The sequence below is a fragment of the Euprymna scolopes genome, chromosome 21, assembly GCF_053919585.1.
Source record: "Euprymna scolopes isolate OS-2025 chromosome 21, ASM5391958v1, whole genome shotgun sequence".
NCBI classification, from domain to species: Eukaryota; Metazoa; Mollusca; class Cephalopoda; order Sepiida; family Sepiolidae; genus Euprymna; species Euprymna scolopes.
The window spans coordinates 25,583,734-25,602,168 of NC_136502.1; the positions used below are offsets into that span (position 1 = coordinate 25,583,734).

The 18,435-nt window shown below is 28.6% G+C and overlaps 1 protein-coding gene across 1 annotated transcript in view; it reads left to right on the top strand.

The window, feature by feature from the left end:
* LOC145242749 (protocadherin Fat 4-like) overlaps positions 1-18,435 on the top strand; it is a 212,420-nt gene that overhangs the window by 47,502 nt on the left and 146,483 nt on the right. Inside the window, exons 11-15 of the mRNA XM_080105891.1 lie at positions 1,142-1,327; positions 5,684-7,500; positions 7,594-8,163; positions 14,185-14,347; positions 17,142-17,345. Coding sequence (XP_079962017.1) covers positions 1,142-1,327; positions 5,684-7,500; positions 7,594-8,163; positions 14,185-14,347; positions 17,142-17,345 — 2,940 coding nt within the window. The remainder of the gene's footprint in view (positions 1-1,141; positions 1,328-5,683; positions 7,501-7,593; positions 8,164-14,184; positions 14,348-17,141; positions 17,346-18,435) is intronic.

Here is an 18,435-nt window from a genome sequence, read left to right on the forward strand (position 1 = left end):
TTTTAAGTCTATTATGTTTTGCAATTGATAAAAAACAAACCTTTTAAAAGAATCATTAATAATCTTGCATAATTTGACTCGGATTCTCGGGAATTCCTGTCAAGCATGGATCAGGCGAGACCGGCAATCATCGGTTTCAGCCAAGCGTTGTTCAAATGTTGAAACGCTAAATCAACTTTTTATCTTTTATTTACATCACCGACAAGGAGGGTTTTTTTTGGTAACCACACCTAATCGCAACGCCGAAACCCTCCTTCCAATAATAAACAAATATATTCTACCGAGGACTATAGCTGTATCCGACTGTTGGAAGGTCTATAACAAAGTAGGAGAAGGATTCCACCAACCACCTGGCAGGGAATCATAAATATGCATTTTATAGACCTCGTGATGAAGGCAACAACGAATCACGTCGAGAGGATATGGGAAGGCAGCAAATCAGTGAAACAAGTAAGAATGCGCAACCAACCGGGAGCTTCTGGGTACACATTTGTGGAGACAAAAATACGGAAACAATATTTTTGTCTCCGTCATAAATCACATTTCCGAAAGCTACCCAGTTCTTGGGGAGCTTCCTTCTATTTCCTATAATACCCCCATCTCCCTCCCTCTTTGCCATTGATGGCCGTTCAACAGTCGACCGAAGCAAAAGATTCCTAAGAAAATATCCTCATCTCAAGAAAGTTCTTCTGCTGGCAATGAACAGCCATAAAAAAGATTTTTAAAAATATATATTAAGTTTATTTGAAAAAAAAAAAAAAACAACTAAATTTTTTCCTGTACTTTCATCTAACAATTTACATTTTTCATAAGCATATTTTTATGTATTTCCTTAAAAAAATATATAAAAAATTTCTGTGGACCAGTCATTTAAAGGTAGGTTTTTGTTATTTTTGATTATTTGCATTTGTATTTTTTTTTTTCCGGTTTGTTTGTTTTTAAATTAGTCTGCGTTTGTTACAACGGTCGGCTGAAACCAATGATTGCCTGTCTCACCCGATCTATGCTTGATGGGAATTCCTGAGAATCTGGATCAAATTATGTAAGAGTTCCTCTTAATGGATTGTTATTTAAAAAACCTCATTAAATTTTATGTAATTAGGATATGTTTCATTAGTAATTATTTTATTTTCAATTTCAGAAGTCTACACTTCCCAGTACTGCAATTCTCCATCAAAACAAAGAGGACAACCATCACAAGAGACAGAGATGAGGCCATTGGGGCAGACTGTCAACTACCCAAGTGATACAACCATTGTGGCCAGGGGATTCTACACACCAAGCCTTTCACAAAACAATGACAACAAAGACTCTGTGACAGAAGACAGTAACTCTTCTGATATAAGTCTCCCATCAACAGGAAATATTTATAGAAATCCAAGACCTTTACCACCAGTTCCGACTTAAAATTACTAATTTTTAAAATAACTTAATTATTAATATGAAATATCGTAAATCATATCAAATTGTAACTCTTTATAACTAGTGAGAAAAAAATCAGAACACTAAAATATAAATACGTATTTTAAGAAATAAATGACTTAAAATAATATTTTAAACAATATTTAATAGCTGAAATATAATTATCTTTTTTTTTCTTTATAATAAAGTATGAAATGTTATACTTTAAAACAAGATAATACAAACCAAAACAATTCTTATAGATAGAGAATATAACATATTTGCTTTACTTCTTAAACTTATAAAACAATAGTTAATTACTTACCTTATTCTTAAACACGACATATTTCATAACTGAACACAAAATCAATTACATTATGTGTTTTTTTCTTTGTATTTAACATAGTAATATAAACAATTTTTGAGAGGTAATATGTTCATTTTTTGGATCTGTGAATTCTCTATTTTAAAAATTAATATATTAAACTACAAAAATCCAAATTATGAAGATAAGTAACATTTACTTAAAAGTATTAAACAATAATTTTTAAAAGTGATTCATGAATTAATGATTTCTAAATTTAATACTAGTCTTTTGTGAATACTTACATAAATCTTTGTTCCATTTGTATTGCTCTCTTTGACTAAATAAAAAAAAATCGGTGGTGATGATGATGATGATGATAATAATTATGATAGAATAAATTTAACATAAATGTTTAAAGTTTTTTTTATTTTTTTTATTTTGTATTCATTTTTATTTATTAAATAAAAGAAAATAAGGACTAAACACTAAAAAAATAATCATCTAAAATTTTGTAGCTTTAATCCAGGTTTTGCATAAAGCATAGCAGTCATCACATAGTGTAGCAGCCATTACACACTCGACATATTCACTAGGATTGCTGGTCCCCTTTTTTTTCATCAATTAAAGAAAGCAAGCTAACAACCGACTCTTAAATAATAAAAACAAAATAGAAAACAGCAGCTGCAGAAATTACAATAAGGATGTAGTTTTCAGTTGGGTTGAAACTACAGGATATTTAAAAGAAGAAGGTGAGTACATTGAACAATGTTCTTTGTTTTCTCTTTATTTATGATAGTGATGTGATGGATATATAAAGAAAAGTAAAACATTTATTTACTTCAGATTTTTTTTTTTTTTTAGACAAATGGATTAGGATTCTTAAAGCACACATCTATTTGGATAATATTCTTAAAAATTTCACTGGAATTGCTTTAGAATAGGAGTTCATATTTTTTTCCTCAGTTCTCTAGTTATAATCAAAACGTATTAATTGAAGTATAAATTCTCAGATATTCTGTGAAATTATTTTTTATCTTGATCTTATTAATTTTTATTAATGTTTTAGTATATCTTTCATAAGTTCCTTACATGTTAGGCATTCAAAAGTGCCAAATTGATGTTTTAAATTACAGATTCATCCAAGCAAAGACTGGAAAAACAACAAACATGGCTACTCATAATAATGCCATTTTGAAGGATACATTGTGTAAATGATAGCTTAAATGTATCTGACATATCTTGGCAATGAGAAGCTTTATTGGGTTATAAAATACAATGCCAGATTTTTAATCAAAAATAAAAAGCATAATTTACTGAAATGTTTTCTTTTTAATATAAAATAACATAAAATGTTATATTCCAGGCTTATTATTAATAAAAATATTAATTTATCTCCATAACAATGTTTTATTTTATGTGCAATTCAGTAAAACATGCACAAAAGAAAAATAAATGAATAAATAAAAACAAAGATAAAAATTGCATAATCACATTTCAACATTATTAAGAAGAAAAAAAAAAAAAAAATCCACACTACCAAGACCTGTCAGCTGAAAAAATATAAATATTAGCTAAAATACTTATTCCCATAAACAATATAGTTTTAAAAGCAAATAATTATTTTCAAAATAATGCACAAAATCATACAAAACAAAACAAAAGAATTTTAAATATTTAGAAATGATTAAAAGAATAGGTATTTTTAATATAATGTTTCTGAATTTTTGGGATGAGGATTGTTTATTCATATTATTTGAATTCTTCGGACTACTGTTCTCATTTTGAGTATCATTTTCACAAAGTTTCGGTCGATTAACTTCTGCCCTTTTTTAGGTGTATATTATCGAACTCGGAAATTTGGACGAAATTTCGAATGGAGCTCTTTATTTACTTCATGGGAGTATAATGCTCTTGTTCCATCAGCAATGACTGCATAGAGGTCCTAAGTAATTTACAATTGTATTTTTTCAGTTCCTCACACTGGGAATTGAACCTTCAAGAGAATATCACTTTCACAATTGATGCTTTTAACCACTGCCCCATGGATCCCTGCAGACAGTCCCCATATGAATTTTGGGAGCCATAAACTTATTTTATTTCTAGTTGTAAATATCAATATTTATTACTAATTATTATATATATATATATATATATATATATATATATATATATATATATTTATCATTGTTTACACATTACAGTATATATTATCTATTATCTATAATTAACAGTTCCCATATCTAATATAGAATTTAACACAATATGGAAACTGTTAATTATAAATAATAGATAATATATATAGTAATATGTAAACAATAATATATATATATATATATATATATATATATATATAGTAATAATAATTTGTAATAAATGGTGATATTTACAACTAGATATAAAATAGTTTTAAGGCTTCGTATTAGAACTGTCCACAAGGACCCGTGGTGCAGTCATTATACTAAGAAAAATCAATTGTAAAAGTGATATTCCCCTGAGAGTTGAAGGTTCAATTCTCAGAGTGGGCGACCAAAAAATACGATTGTGAATTACTTAGGACCTCTACCTAATCATGACTGACAGGAGAGCATGTCACCTCATTCCATTCAAAATTCTGTATAAATTCCCAAGTTTGACAAGATACACCTGAAGAAGGTTAAGGGTTACACTGACCCAAGCATTATGAAAATGACACTCAAGATGAGAACAGTACTCCGAAGAATTCAAATAATACAAAGGTTTTTAAAGCCAAAAGAAAATATTCTCAAAGAAATATGAACAAAAAAATTTATTAAAAGAATATAAAATGTGAATATTTGTTTGAACCAAGGAGATTTTGAAAAAAATAACTAACAATATAATTAATATTTTTTTCTATTATTCTTTAAACATATGAAAAGTAAAAACGATTTAAATTTAATTACATGGCTTATTTGTTATAGAAATACAATTTCCACTAATTATACTAAAAATGGAAAGGAATTTGCAAAATTTATTTGTGAATTAATATATCATGTAAAATATTTTCGTAATGAAATTTTAAGGAGTTTGTATATTTAAAATTTTAAAAAATCTATTCAAAACATCAAAGAAATGTTTTACCAATTTTATATAATGAAAAGAAAAATCAATTTTATTATCTTAATTTTTTATGAAAAAATGTCACATTTAGGTAACTGAGGGTTTTATAATTAATGTGATTGTGTATGTGTGCACACAAAACAGTAGTGCACATTTTTTCTTGATTAATAAATAAGTTCTCTATCTCCATTCTATTTTATTTTCACTGATTTATTTTCATACAATTTGATTTTGTCCTAGTTAAATTTGGAGAGACATCAACTAATCTTAATAGATAAATAGAAATAAAATACTTCTACAGATAGTGATCAAAAGTCAAAGATCTAATCAAGACATTCAAAAATGAAAATATCGAAAAAAAAAAGTTATATTGTATGTATCCGTTTTGGACTGAAGATCTCTGAAAAAAATTTCATTTAATTTGATCGAGTAGTTTTTTTTTTACAGCAGAAAAACATGTTCTTATGAGAGCACGTTGAAATCAGTCATTATGGAATTTGTTGCATACTCCATGGGAGATAATCGATACTCCCTCCTCGTCTTTATTACTAGCTTTTCTTCCTAAAATCGAACCTTTTGCTCGGTATCATAACAAATTGCTTTTTCGTTGTAAAAAAAAATCTACTTGATGAAATTAAGTAAAATTTTTTTCGAAGAACTTTGTTTCATAACGGATACGTGCAATATAACCTTTTTCGATATTTTCATTTTTTAATGTCTTGATTAAACTGTACAAGTATCAAAAGTTGTTATCAAAATTGATTGAAAGTGAAATATTTAATTAGATGATTATTAAAACAACTCTATTTCTTAAAATATATACATATGTAAAACATTTAAAAAAATTATAATTATCAGTGTGTTAAGTAATATTTTAAATCTGTTTATATTTTTCAGTTATCATAAATTATACCAATACGTTAGGAAAAAGAAAAATGAATTTTCTAATATGCATATGCATCATATTAATAGTTGTAAATATATGTCAAGCTGTGGATTTGTCATTCAAAGTTGAAGAAGGTAAAAGTCCTGGCACTTACCTTGGAGACATTGCTGCCGATTCTAATGTGATGGATGATGTGGCCATACAAGATCAAAATCTCATTTCATTCAGTCTTATGGAACAGGATGGAGCAAGCAGTTCTCCATTATTTCGGATTTCTAAAAATACAGGAAAACTTTATACAGCACAAACATTGGATGCTGAATCTTTATGTACTTTTAATAGAGAATGTTTTGTGATGATAGATGTTGCCGTTCAGAGAGATAGTACAATAAGCAGAATACTGGAAATTAAAGTAATAATCAAGGATGTGAATGACCATCAACCAGAATTTCATGACAAACAAGTCACTATCATATTTTCTGAAAGAGATGCAAAAGGAACACAAATATTAATACCCAATGCAATGGACAAAGATATTGGACTTGTAAATTCTCAGATAACTTATGAATTGAAAACATATAAACAGGAACCATTTGATCTGTCCGTTTCCAAAAATGTAGATCGAACAGCTGATCTTTATATTATTCTGAAAGAAAAACTGGACAGAGAAATGAAAGATGGTTATACAGTAAAGGTCATTGCTAAAGATGGTGGATCTCCTTCTAAACAAAGTGTTTTAGATGTTCACATTTCAGTTGCAGATGTGAATGATAATCCTCCTGTCTTCTCACAAAATCTTTATAATGTCACAATCAAAAATGAACCAAGTGAAACTTCTTCCATTGCAACTTTATCTGCCACAGATTTAGATTCTGGAAAAAATGGAAGAGTCACTTATCATTTCAGTACAAAAACATCTGATGTTGCTAAAAGTCATTTTAAATTAAATCAACAAACTGGACAGATTTTCTTAGAAAAGAAATTTACATTGAATAATATATTAATACATAATTTGTATGTTGAAGCACAAGATCAAGGAAATCCTCCATTAACAGCAAAGTCAATGGTATTAGTCAATGTGAACAACCAACAAAATAATCCTCCAATCATTCATCTCAAGTTCTTGTCAGCATCAGGAAAAGATTCAACATCAGTTTCTGAAGGAATAAAAATTGGAAGTTCCATTGCATATGTAAAAGTGACTGATCATGATGTTGGACAAAATGGAGAAGTGAGTTGCAATCTGCATTATGATAAATTTAAACTACAAAGTCTTGACACTAAGAAATACCAAGTAATTGTGAAAAAAGCATTGGATAGAGAAAGAGAGGCAAAGCATGAAATTATCATCAGCTGTCAAGATAAAGGATCTCCTCCACTGCAAAGTAAGAGTAAGTTCTCCATCAAAGTCACCGATGTGAATGATGTAAGGCCACAGTTCTCTATGGAGACATTTAAGTTCTTGATTGAAGAGAATAAGAAGTCGAGATTTTCTGTTGGCTTCATCAATGCAACAGACCCAGACCTGGGAGTTGGAGGGAAACTCACCTATTCTCTGCTCACAAATAACAAACAGTTTTTACCTTTCAAAATCAAAGATGATGGCATGATTTCAGCCATTATGTCACTGGATCATGAGTTTCAAAACATTTACAAGTTTCAAGCATTTGTGAAAGATAATGGAATCCCATCTCTCAATAATACAGTCAACGTCATTGTTGAAGTGACTGATAAAAATGATAATGCTCCGTATTTTACATTTCCCAGTGTCAATCCTTATAACATGGATGTTGTATATTACCGGCATCATTCAAAGAACATCACTTGTGTAAAGGCAGCTGATGGAGATAGTCAAGAGAATGCATTTCTAAAATATGAAATAATCAGAGGCAATGACAAGCAGATGTTCACCATCAACCAGTACACTGGTTTGTTAACTTTCAATCGGGTGCTTGCGCAACAAGATGCTGGTTCCTATGAGCTAGTGTTTGTTGTCAAGGATAGTGGTAGCCCAGTTCTATCAGCAACAACTAGTATGTTTTTCACTGTGACTGTAAGCAACAAGACATCAGAAATGCTAAGTACCGTTCATACAATCACTGAAGATAAAGTTGATCTTACATCAGTCATTATTATTACGGTTGTAGCAGTGACTGTAGCAGTCATCATTACTGCTTCAATTTCGGTATGTATCATTCGCTGTAATGATCAGAGAAATGTCACATATTCCCATGCAATGGCACCAGCCAATGTGGGTGTTGTTGGTCCAAGTGGTAGATATATGAGTGATCAGAGACATTTGATGTGTCCTTCAAAGCAGGGAATATCTTGGCCAACTGCTGTCAATGTAAACAAAAGCCAAGCAAATAAAATAAGAAATGCACATATTGATCAAACCAGCAGAGAATCCAATCCTACAGAAAAGTTTCCCAGTCAACAAAGATCAGCTTCCCTGCCACAGCCACGAATGGTTACTCAAGCAGATGTACAGGTTTGTTCTTTTCTTACTCGTTCATGAATTGCTTCTTCCTATGTTGTTATAAGTTTTTATTTTCAATATGTTTATCTGCTTTAATTATATTAAACAGTAGAGAACCTAATGATTTATTAATTGATATATTCTTTGAATCCAAAAGTGTTTACAATAGTTGAAATAATAGAAGTTCGTTTATACATTAATTATCATACAAAAATTTAGTCAGGGTTGACAGATTTGAGCCACTTCGATATTTTAAAGGACATTTCTCGTAAAAAGTCGATCATGGAATGTCAGAAATTTAAAGTTAAGAAATAGATTGCAAAACAATTTGTTTAAAACTTTGTTTTTTTTTGTATTGTTCACCTTATTTCAAAATAGTAATCATCAATAATATTTTTTTAAATATTTTAAAATCTTGGAAAAAATGTTGAAATTTGAAACAAACAAAACAGCTTTTTCTGTTGCCAATTTGATAAATATTAAATTTTTTAAAATTTAGTTATTTTCTTTTAATAGAAAGTTTAAATGTTTTTAATGAAAAAAGTAATTTTCTTCATTTAAAAACAAATAAGCACTTATGTCTGACATGTTTTCTCAATGAATATGATTAGATATATTTAAATTGGATTTTTATTGTTTTTAATATAAATTCAATCATTAAAATATGTTATCCATTGTCATGCATAGAATCTCCTTTCTGAATTTTATTAAAATTAGTTCAGTGGCTTCAGAGTTCACTTGAAATACATATGATAATTTACTTTATACATATAGAGAGATTATCATGTTAAATAAAATCAGAATGTAACATTTTATGTCAATGTATTAACTTTTCATTTATAATAATACTAACTTTGCTACCCGGTATTGTCATGGCCATGGACTAGAAAATAGAAGAATTACAAAGTGTGTGCAACATCTCCGTTTTAAAACTTTTCTCTCTTTTTTGCTCTCTTTCTAAACAAGAAAGAGTTCCTCTCCTCAGACTAAGGACAGAAACAATATTACATTTTAATCCTAGCCCAAATGCAAAGGAAAAAAAGATTATTAATACTTGTGACTAATTTTGTTCCAGGCGACTGCCTCCACCAAAAAAGTGAGCATATCCTGTTTGAGGCAATGCAAAAATAGAATTTATGAGCTTTGTGGGTTTGTCTTATGTAAATTCTGACTTTTAACTCAGCATACACACAGACACACACATAGCAACAAACTAAGGATATTTTAGTTATTTTGCCAATTGGTATAGACATACACTCATTGTTTAATATCATTTATGCTTAATGCAAAATGGAAGCAAATCTTGAATAAATAATAATAGAAATATTTAATAACAATTTCCTGAATTTTTAATTATTGATTATTAAAAGAAAAAATGTTTTAAATAATCAAATATTTTTTTGTATATTTACGATCTATTTAAATAATTGAATGTAATATTAACACATTTTCATTACTAATAAAAATAAGTTTGATGAGAAGTGAAATCATTGTTTTTTTTTTTCAAAAGAATATTTTGTCTAATTTGTCTTGAAAAGATATTAATTCTCAAAGACAAAAATAAAAGTTAGCTAGGATAATAAAATTTTCAGATATCTACTTTCATTTCTATAAATGAACAAATGAATTTATTAGTCTAATTATTGGAAAGTTTAATATATGTACAGCTATTTTTGGTTCTCCAAATATATAGTTAAATTATTTTATTAAAAGATATTGCATTCTTTTTAACTGGGACATAATAATTACCAATAGATGGAAATATTTTTACATTTTAAAAAGATATCTACTATCAGTTCTTTAAATAAATAAGGAAATTAGAGTATTTGTACAGTTTAATCAAGACATTCAGAAATGAAAACATCGAAAAAAGGTTATATTGTACATATCCGTTTGGGACTGAAGATCTCTGAAAGAAATTTCATTTAATTTGATCGAGTAGTGTTTTTTTTTTTTACAGCAAAAAAAAAAAAAAAACCCACGTTCTTATGAGAGTGTGTTGAAGTCAGCCATTATGGAATTTTTTTAACATGCCACGGGGAGATAACTCCATGTAAAGCGCCGACACTCCTTCCCCATCTTTAATACTAGCTTTTCTATCCTAAAAATCGAACCTTTTGCTCAGTATCATAACAAATTGTTTTTTCGCTGTAAAAAAAAAACAAACTACTTGATGAAATTAAGTGAAATTTTTTCAGAGAACTTTGTTCCATAACGGATATGTGCAATATAACCTTTGTCGATATTTTCACTTTTTAATGCCTTGATTAAACTGTAGAAGTACTGAAATTAGTAAAGGATCTAATTAGCAAAAAATAAGTGATTATTTCAGATTCTATAAACTAAGTTAATCTAATAATTTGTTGTTTTTTAAAATTAATATATACACCAACCTTTTAAATGGTGAATGAAAAAAAAAAAAAAAATTAAACACTTTGAATAAATATCGAAATTTCAATTTTTGTGCGTTTGTCAATAAAATAAAAATTCAAGTTAGTAAACCATCTCACTAAGTGAATACTACATTTTAATTTCTTAAAACGATTGTGTCAATGAGATCTTGACCCGTTAAAATTTATTATGTCTAAACTATTAGACATTATCTTATGTAACTTTAAAACGCCATTTTGGAGACATTTAGTCATTATGATAAAATCCTACATTACATCCTAGGAGCAATACCATCACAATTGCAACCATCTTTAGAGGAAGTATTTCCTATTTTCCCTCTAAATATTGAAGTCCTCTTATCATCCCCAGTCATCACTGGGAGGAATTCTGGACTTTCGACAGATATGAGGTTTCATCCTCCGTAACTTGATTATAAACAAATAGACATACCATTAGCTTTCCCAACTAATAAATGTCTCCCCTGCTATATTCTGCCTAATCTGATTGGTTGAGATTTTACATTCTTTTATTCTGGATTGAATATATTGCCTATATAAACGAACACTTCAAAAATTCTCCAAAAGGATGTCGCTCTCTACAGGAGACATTAAAGCTAACAGAAAAAAAAAAAAACAAACATCCAGAACAATCGCAGAAATCATAAATTTTATTAATAAATGTTTTAAATCTTTTTTTTTTTAACAGTACAATTGACTACAATTATTTTTTATGCTAAATAAATCTTTTCTGTATCAATAAATCATAGATGTTGCTAATAAATAATATTTTGCGACACATCGACACATATTTATAAGTCAAAAATACTTTTTTTTTATACGTAGTAAATCTTTTTTTTAAACAGTATGAATGACTTACATTTTTTATATGCTAAATAAATCTTTTCTGTATCAATAAATTGTAGATGTTATTAATGTTTTCCAACACATCGACACATGTTTATAAGCCAAAAATACTTTTTTTATTCTCATTAAATTGACAGTTTAAAGACTTCAAAGTCTCCTTTTGTGTGATTTTGGAGCCTTTAAAGCTGCTTATTTCCGACTATTAACAAAGTGTGTGCATGTGTGTGTGTGTGTGTGTGTGTGAGTGTGTGTGCGTGTGTGTGCATGTGCGATACAAATCAATCTAATACTTGCGTTAACCAGATGAAGCCACAGCAACGCATGGCCGGATGGGTATTGCTAGTAGATAATATTTTTACCTTTAATTTGAAAAATTGTGTTCTCTTTTTAATTATTTTTAAATGGAATTTGCATATCATTTTTTTTAAGTTACCATGAAAAGCAAAAAGAAAACTTTACATCATCAACACTTTGATCCCCATTAATTGAAATGGATGGCTCTCGTCTTGGGGAAGCTCTATGTTTTGACAAGCTTCTGGGTTTGACCTTTACTCCTGATCGAAAATGGAACATGTACATCAAGTCTGTTGCCAAGGTCGCTGGGAAGATGGTGGAATTCTTCTACCGCTCCAGAAGATATCTCACTACTGATGCAATTCTCTATCTTTATAAAAGCCAAGTACGTCCAAGGATGGAGTACTGCTGCCACATCTGGGCAGGAACTGCTAAAAACAGCCTATCTTGCCTTGACAGAGTACAAAATAGACTTCATGGCTTAGTGGGGGATGCCCTTCTCTCTTCCCTGCAACCTCTCTCCCACAGAAGAGATGTTGCGAGCCTGTCTTTGTTTTATCATTATTTCCATGGCAAGTGCTCATCTGAGCTCCAATTTCTGGTCCCCCCCCTCGCCAATCTTTCATGATAAATACCCATCTAGCTGAAAACACTGTCATTAATTTTCCCTACTCTATATCTGTGCCTAAATCAAAATGTAGATTCCATGAGCATAGCTTCTTTCTTAGAAGTGCACGACTGTGGAATTCTCTTCCGTTTACCTGTTTCCCCACCTGACTACAACTTGGATGTCTTCAAGTCCAACATAAAACAATTCCTGATGAACTGCCCCCTTAAGTAAGACACTTTATAAAATCTCCAATACTAACGATTACTACGATACTATTCCTGATTACTGTACACGGAATAATCCTTATCCTCGAGTGGCTTCCGGGCCTTGATAAGTGGTGACCTCCATGTAAAAGAAAAACAAAAAAACTTATTTTATCAATTTATATTTTATTACATGTCAGTAAGAAAAATAACTTATTCATTAAGAGGCTTTTAATATAGCTCCAAGTTAAATTGTAGAAGGAGATAGTGTGGCAATGATTTGACTATCTTCATTTCTATTAATTTTTAAATAAAAACTCTCAATGATTTGATCATCTTCATTTCTATTCATTTTTACATAAAAACTGTCAATGATTTGATCATTTTAATTTCTATTAATTTTTACATAAAAACTGTTAATGATTTGATCATCTTCATTTCTATTCATTTTTACATAAAAACTGTTAATGATTTGATCATCTTCACATCTATTCATTTTTACATAAAAACTGTTAATGATTTGATCATCTTCATTTCTATTCATTTTTACATAAAAACTGTTAATGATTTGATCATCTTCACATCTATTCATTTTTACATAAAAACTGTTAATGATTTGATCATCTTCATTTCTATTCATTTTTACATAAAAACTGTCAATGATTTGACCATCTTCATTTCTATTCATTTTTACATAAAAACTCTCAATGATTTGACCATCTTCATTTCTATTCATTTTTACATAAAAACTGTCAATGATTTGACCATCTTCATTTCTATTCATTTTTACATAAAAACTGTCAAACTATGAAAATAATCAATTCTCTTGGGCGACATATAACAACAGGGACACCCCTATTCTTAAAAAAATGTTAATACTAATTTATTTTTAATTCTATGGAAGACTAGTACACTTCATATTTTAAAATTACAACAAAAATAAACTTTCAAAAAACATAAATTTTTAAAGGAAAGTGATCTGTTTGTAGCAGTAAACTATTCTTTTCATTGTAGCTTGTATATAAAAGCAGAAAGATGGGCATTCTTAATATTTCCCTTTCCACAAATTAAGAAAAAAAATATAACTCTAAACTACAAATAAAATAAAATAAATATAATAAATAAAATAAAATGAAATAAAAATATTCCATTTCCTTCATAAATGAATTAACATCAAACAGACCTATCCCTCTAAATAATAAAACTACATAAGCTGAAAATTCAGTGCTTAGTTGATAATATTCTAAAGAAAAAAACAAACAAACCAAAACATTAATTAGAAATATAAATTTTAGAGCCTCATATCAACATTAATAGTATTATCAAACTTAATAAATGAACAAAATTTGTCAAATAAAATATTCTTGTTAATATTTATTAACTATTTATTATACAAATAAATATAAAATTAAAACTGAATAACAAAGCATAGTTATTAAAACACTTAATATATTTTATGCAATTTAAATGTCGAAGCATTTTAAAAGTGAATTAGTGATTTAAGATAATTAATGTCTTTTTGAGATGTACATTATCATGAAAATATTCAAATAATTTTGCATTTATTCATAGAGATAATAATTATTATTTAATAGTATTTTTAAATGTTAGTTTTCATTGAATTTAAAAAGTACAAATTCCTAAATATCATTTGTTATTTTATCGTGACTAGCATGAAGTTAGATCATCAACTGAAAGCATCCAAAGTAAATCAGCAATTTACAACAAACCTCATCCTGTTAATTCTCTTGACTATCATAATCATCCATCTCCAAAGATGACGAGAAGTGAAACTGCACAAAATGGAAGTCGAACAAGACGTGATGAACGAACAGGTAAGCAGAATAAATATCATATTTTTACTGTTTGAAAAATAAGTCATTTTCTAAATAATATACTTCAGTTACTCATTATTTTCAAAAAAATATTTACTATGTAGCAAAGTTTTATGTTTTCTTAAATGACTTTTTTTAAAAACAAATTTTATTTCAAACTTTTTTTGTTTTACACTATTACTGCTGCTGCTACTATCATCATCTTATTTATTGCATGATCAGGCATAACTAGGCACAGAATCATGAATTTGAGGGAAGGGGATTATACTTACTATCTTGACACATTCACATACTAATACCAACAATTTGGCATAATCAATAATTTGCACAGTTCACATTTTCAGTCACCATAATACCACATTTACTCAATAGACTAAATTGAAATATCCCTCAGTAATATGAGTTTATATATATATACTTTTGATGGAGAATGGGATGAAAACATTCCCCAACAAAATAAAATCTGGGATACATTAATAAAGTGCTCAGAACGTTTGCTAGACGTAGAAGATCCATTGTTTTAAATTGTGTTCTTTAGTGGAGCAAGTAAATAAAAATCAAAGGCATTAAGATTCTATAGAGAGAAAATGTTGGAGGATATCTAATAACAAACCATTCATTCAACTAGCATCTAACCATAGTTGCTTGAATAAAAAAAATAAACTGTAATGAAAAAGAGATGCTTTATATCACCAATCTTGCAATGTCCAGAATTACAAAACAAAAAAAATACCCATCTTTTTTACTCAAAACCTTTATTGTTAACAAGTATACTACAGCCAGCTCAGGGATGATAGGAGATATCACTATATTCATGTACTCCCTGGAATGGGTTAACTTTCCTACAGCTAAAGAATTTGTGTTCAGTCATTTTCTCTTTGGCATTGTCACATGGACAATGGAGCATATTCATCAAGCCTTCTCCTAATGCTGGGCCATTAAAGGGTAATATATTTTAGATAAATCACCAAGTCAGAAAGTGAATCTCCTTTGACTATTTGATTTTTATCACTAAAACTTAATATAATATTTTACTATGCCCAAAAAAGTAATTGGACTGAACAACCTTTTGATGATCAGCTGATATTCAGCAAAGAATAGTGTTTCTACCCATACTGGACCTCAAGGCAGAAATCCAAACTCAGGACGATATCCCTAACCAGACATATCTACAAAGACTCATCTGTCTAGTTTTGACACAGGAATAACAGCTTTCTGACATATCAATAACTTGCTATGTCAGGCATTCTGTAGTCTTTTCTACACAAACAGTGGATACAGATATGGCTTCAAATCATTGGCCTACCCCCTTTCACAGAAATGAGAAGAGAAAGAACCCAAAAGCTAATTATCAAGCCACAGGCAGCAGAAGTAAAAAACAGCTGATTAAGAAACAGAAAGATTTATTTAATATAAGTTTCAGCTAGATGCTTTATGGGTAACCACTTTCAAAGCCAAACCAACACTTCAATCTGTCTTTGTATTTCTGAGTAATTCCTCTCCAACTGAAGACTCAAACAGAATTACCAACAAAGTTTGTGAATCAGACTATACACCCAGTCAAATGGATTGGAAAGAGATACAATCTCTCTTCCAGGCATCCATTCAATTATTTGCAATTGACTTTAACCATTTTGTACAGAGTGAACATCTTCCAGACCGTCTCAGTGTCTAGAAAGCACTAGTTTTGGTTTTAATTCAAGGTGATGCATCCAAGTCATATGGATATATTTTTTTATTTTGAAATCACAACTTTATAATGTATAAGAATCGATAGAAAATTGAATCTATAATAATATTTACAAAATTTGCATAAATTAAAATATCATATTTAAGCATATTTTATGACTGGGCTACGCCAAGCATCTTTACTAGCTTAGATAAATACTTTTGCAGTTTTAGCAAAAGAGCTACAATAATATCAGGACATCTCCATTTATGCTGAACATCCACTGAATGTCAACATCAATATATTACATGTGAAAGAGATTTTCACAGGTTCCGCTAGTTTAGAATAATTATTTTTGATATTTTCAAATGATACATCTTGTCAATTACTTTGATTTCTTACAGATTCATTCAAAAATAATTATGGTCTTGCAGGCTGCTTTAGTTTTATATTTTAATTTGGCAAATAAATATAACCCATTTAGAACCATCTTTATAGGTATGAGATCCTTCCAACTAAATTTGATGCTCCTAGGTCTCTTGCTTAAAAGTAGTGAACAGATAAACAGACATACAAAGTGCATCACACATTAATATTAATGCACACATTAAAACAAAAATCAAGCACAGACATGAAAGAAAAAAAAAAACGCACTAAAACAAACAATTTGAATCGAATATTATTAATTAGGTAAAATTACAATTACATTATTAAATACAAAAAGGTTTCAGAAGAAAATGTATTAAAATATATTCTTATCCTATTTATCTTTTTTATTTTAAATAAATAATTATTCATGGTCATCTTACAAATGGTAATGCAAACATTTTAAAGACCTAATATAGTAACATATTGTCTACATAACAGGTAATTAAACAAATATATTTTATATATACTGTATTTTTATAATTCCATATGAAACTTGCATTATATCTATATATGTAAATTCGATTTGGATCTTCATCAACAGGGTTGTTAATATAAATCAAAATAATAAAGTTCTATATATGCCAATTGAAATTTTGGTAAGAATCATTAACTGAACATTAATTAAAGCATTTATAAAATTTTCTTCAGAATGTAATTAGGATGTGTTTGGTTAATTATTTTAATTTACTATTCCAGAAGTTTACACTTCCCAGTACTGCAATTCTCCATCAAAACAAAGAAGGCAGCTATCACAAGAGACAGAGATGAGGCCATTGGGACAGACTGTCAACTACCCAAGTGATACAACTATTGTGGCCAGGGGATTCTATACACCAACAATTTCACAAAACAATGACAACAAAGATTCTGTGACAGAAGACAGTAATTCTTCTGATATAAGTCAGCAGTCAGCAGGAAATATTTATAGAAATCCAAGGCCTTTACCTCCTGTGCCTAATTAAAATTACTTATTTTCTAAAATATTAAGATTTAAATATTGTAAATTATATCAAATTACAATTATTAAAATTATATAAAACTTTTAACTAGAAAAAATTGAGAAAATCAAACATCATAGAATGCGTGTATATATATATATATATATATATATATATATATATATATATATACATACACATATATGCAATGTAGTTTTAAATTAAAGCTAAAATAAATTACTTAAAATATTTCATAACTTTAAATAATATTTAACAAAATACAATTCCTTTTTCTTGTTTTAAACAAAGTATTGAATATTATACTTCAAAACAATACAAAACAAAATCTGTTTAAAATTAGTTTAAATAGAGAATACAACACCCAACATTTCTATTTTAACTTATTAAAATTATACAACAATAGTTAATTACTTACCTGATTATTAAACATATTATATTTCATAAGTGAACACAAAAATAATTCGGTTTTATCTTCTTTTCCTACTATTCACCACTGAGATATTAACGTTTTTGACAAGTAGTAAGTCCATTGTCTTATCTGTATATTCTCCATTTCACAAACAATAGAAAACTGCCCAAATCCGAATTCAGTTTTGATAAAAATAACTAATATTTACTTATAAAAATAGGAGTATAAAATATTTTTACAAGTATTTCACTATTTTTAATATAAGAATATGATTTTTTAAATTTAATATAATTAGTCATGCATATCCTCAGTTTTCTTATATAAATCTTTGTTTAGTTTGTATTGCTCTCTAATGTTTTTGATATGATGATGATGATGATGATGATGACAGAATTAATTTTACATAATTGTTTTTAGCTTTTTAAAATTTTGTTATAATTTGTACTTACGAAATTGATCAAAATTAAATATCAAAATATGGTATCATTAAAATTTAAAAAAAAAAAAGTCTAATATTTTGTAGCCTTACTCCAAGTTTTGCATAAAGCATAGCAGTCATCACATAGTGTAGCAGCCATTACACACTCAACATATTCACTAGGATTGCTGGTCCCCTTTTTTT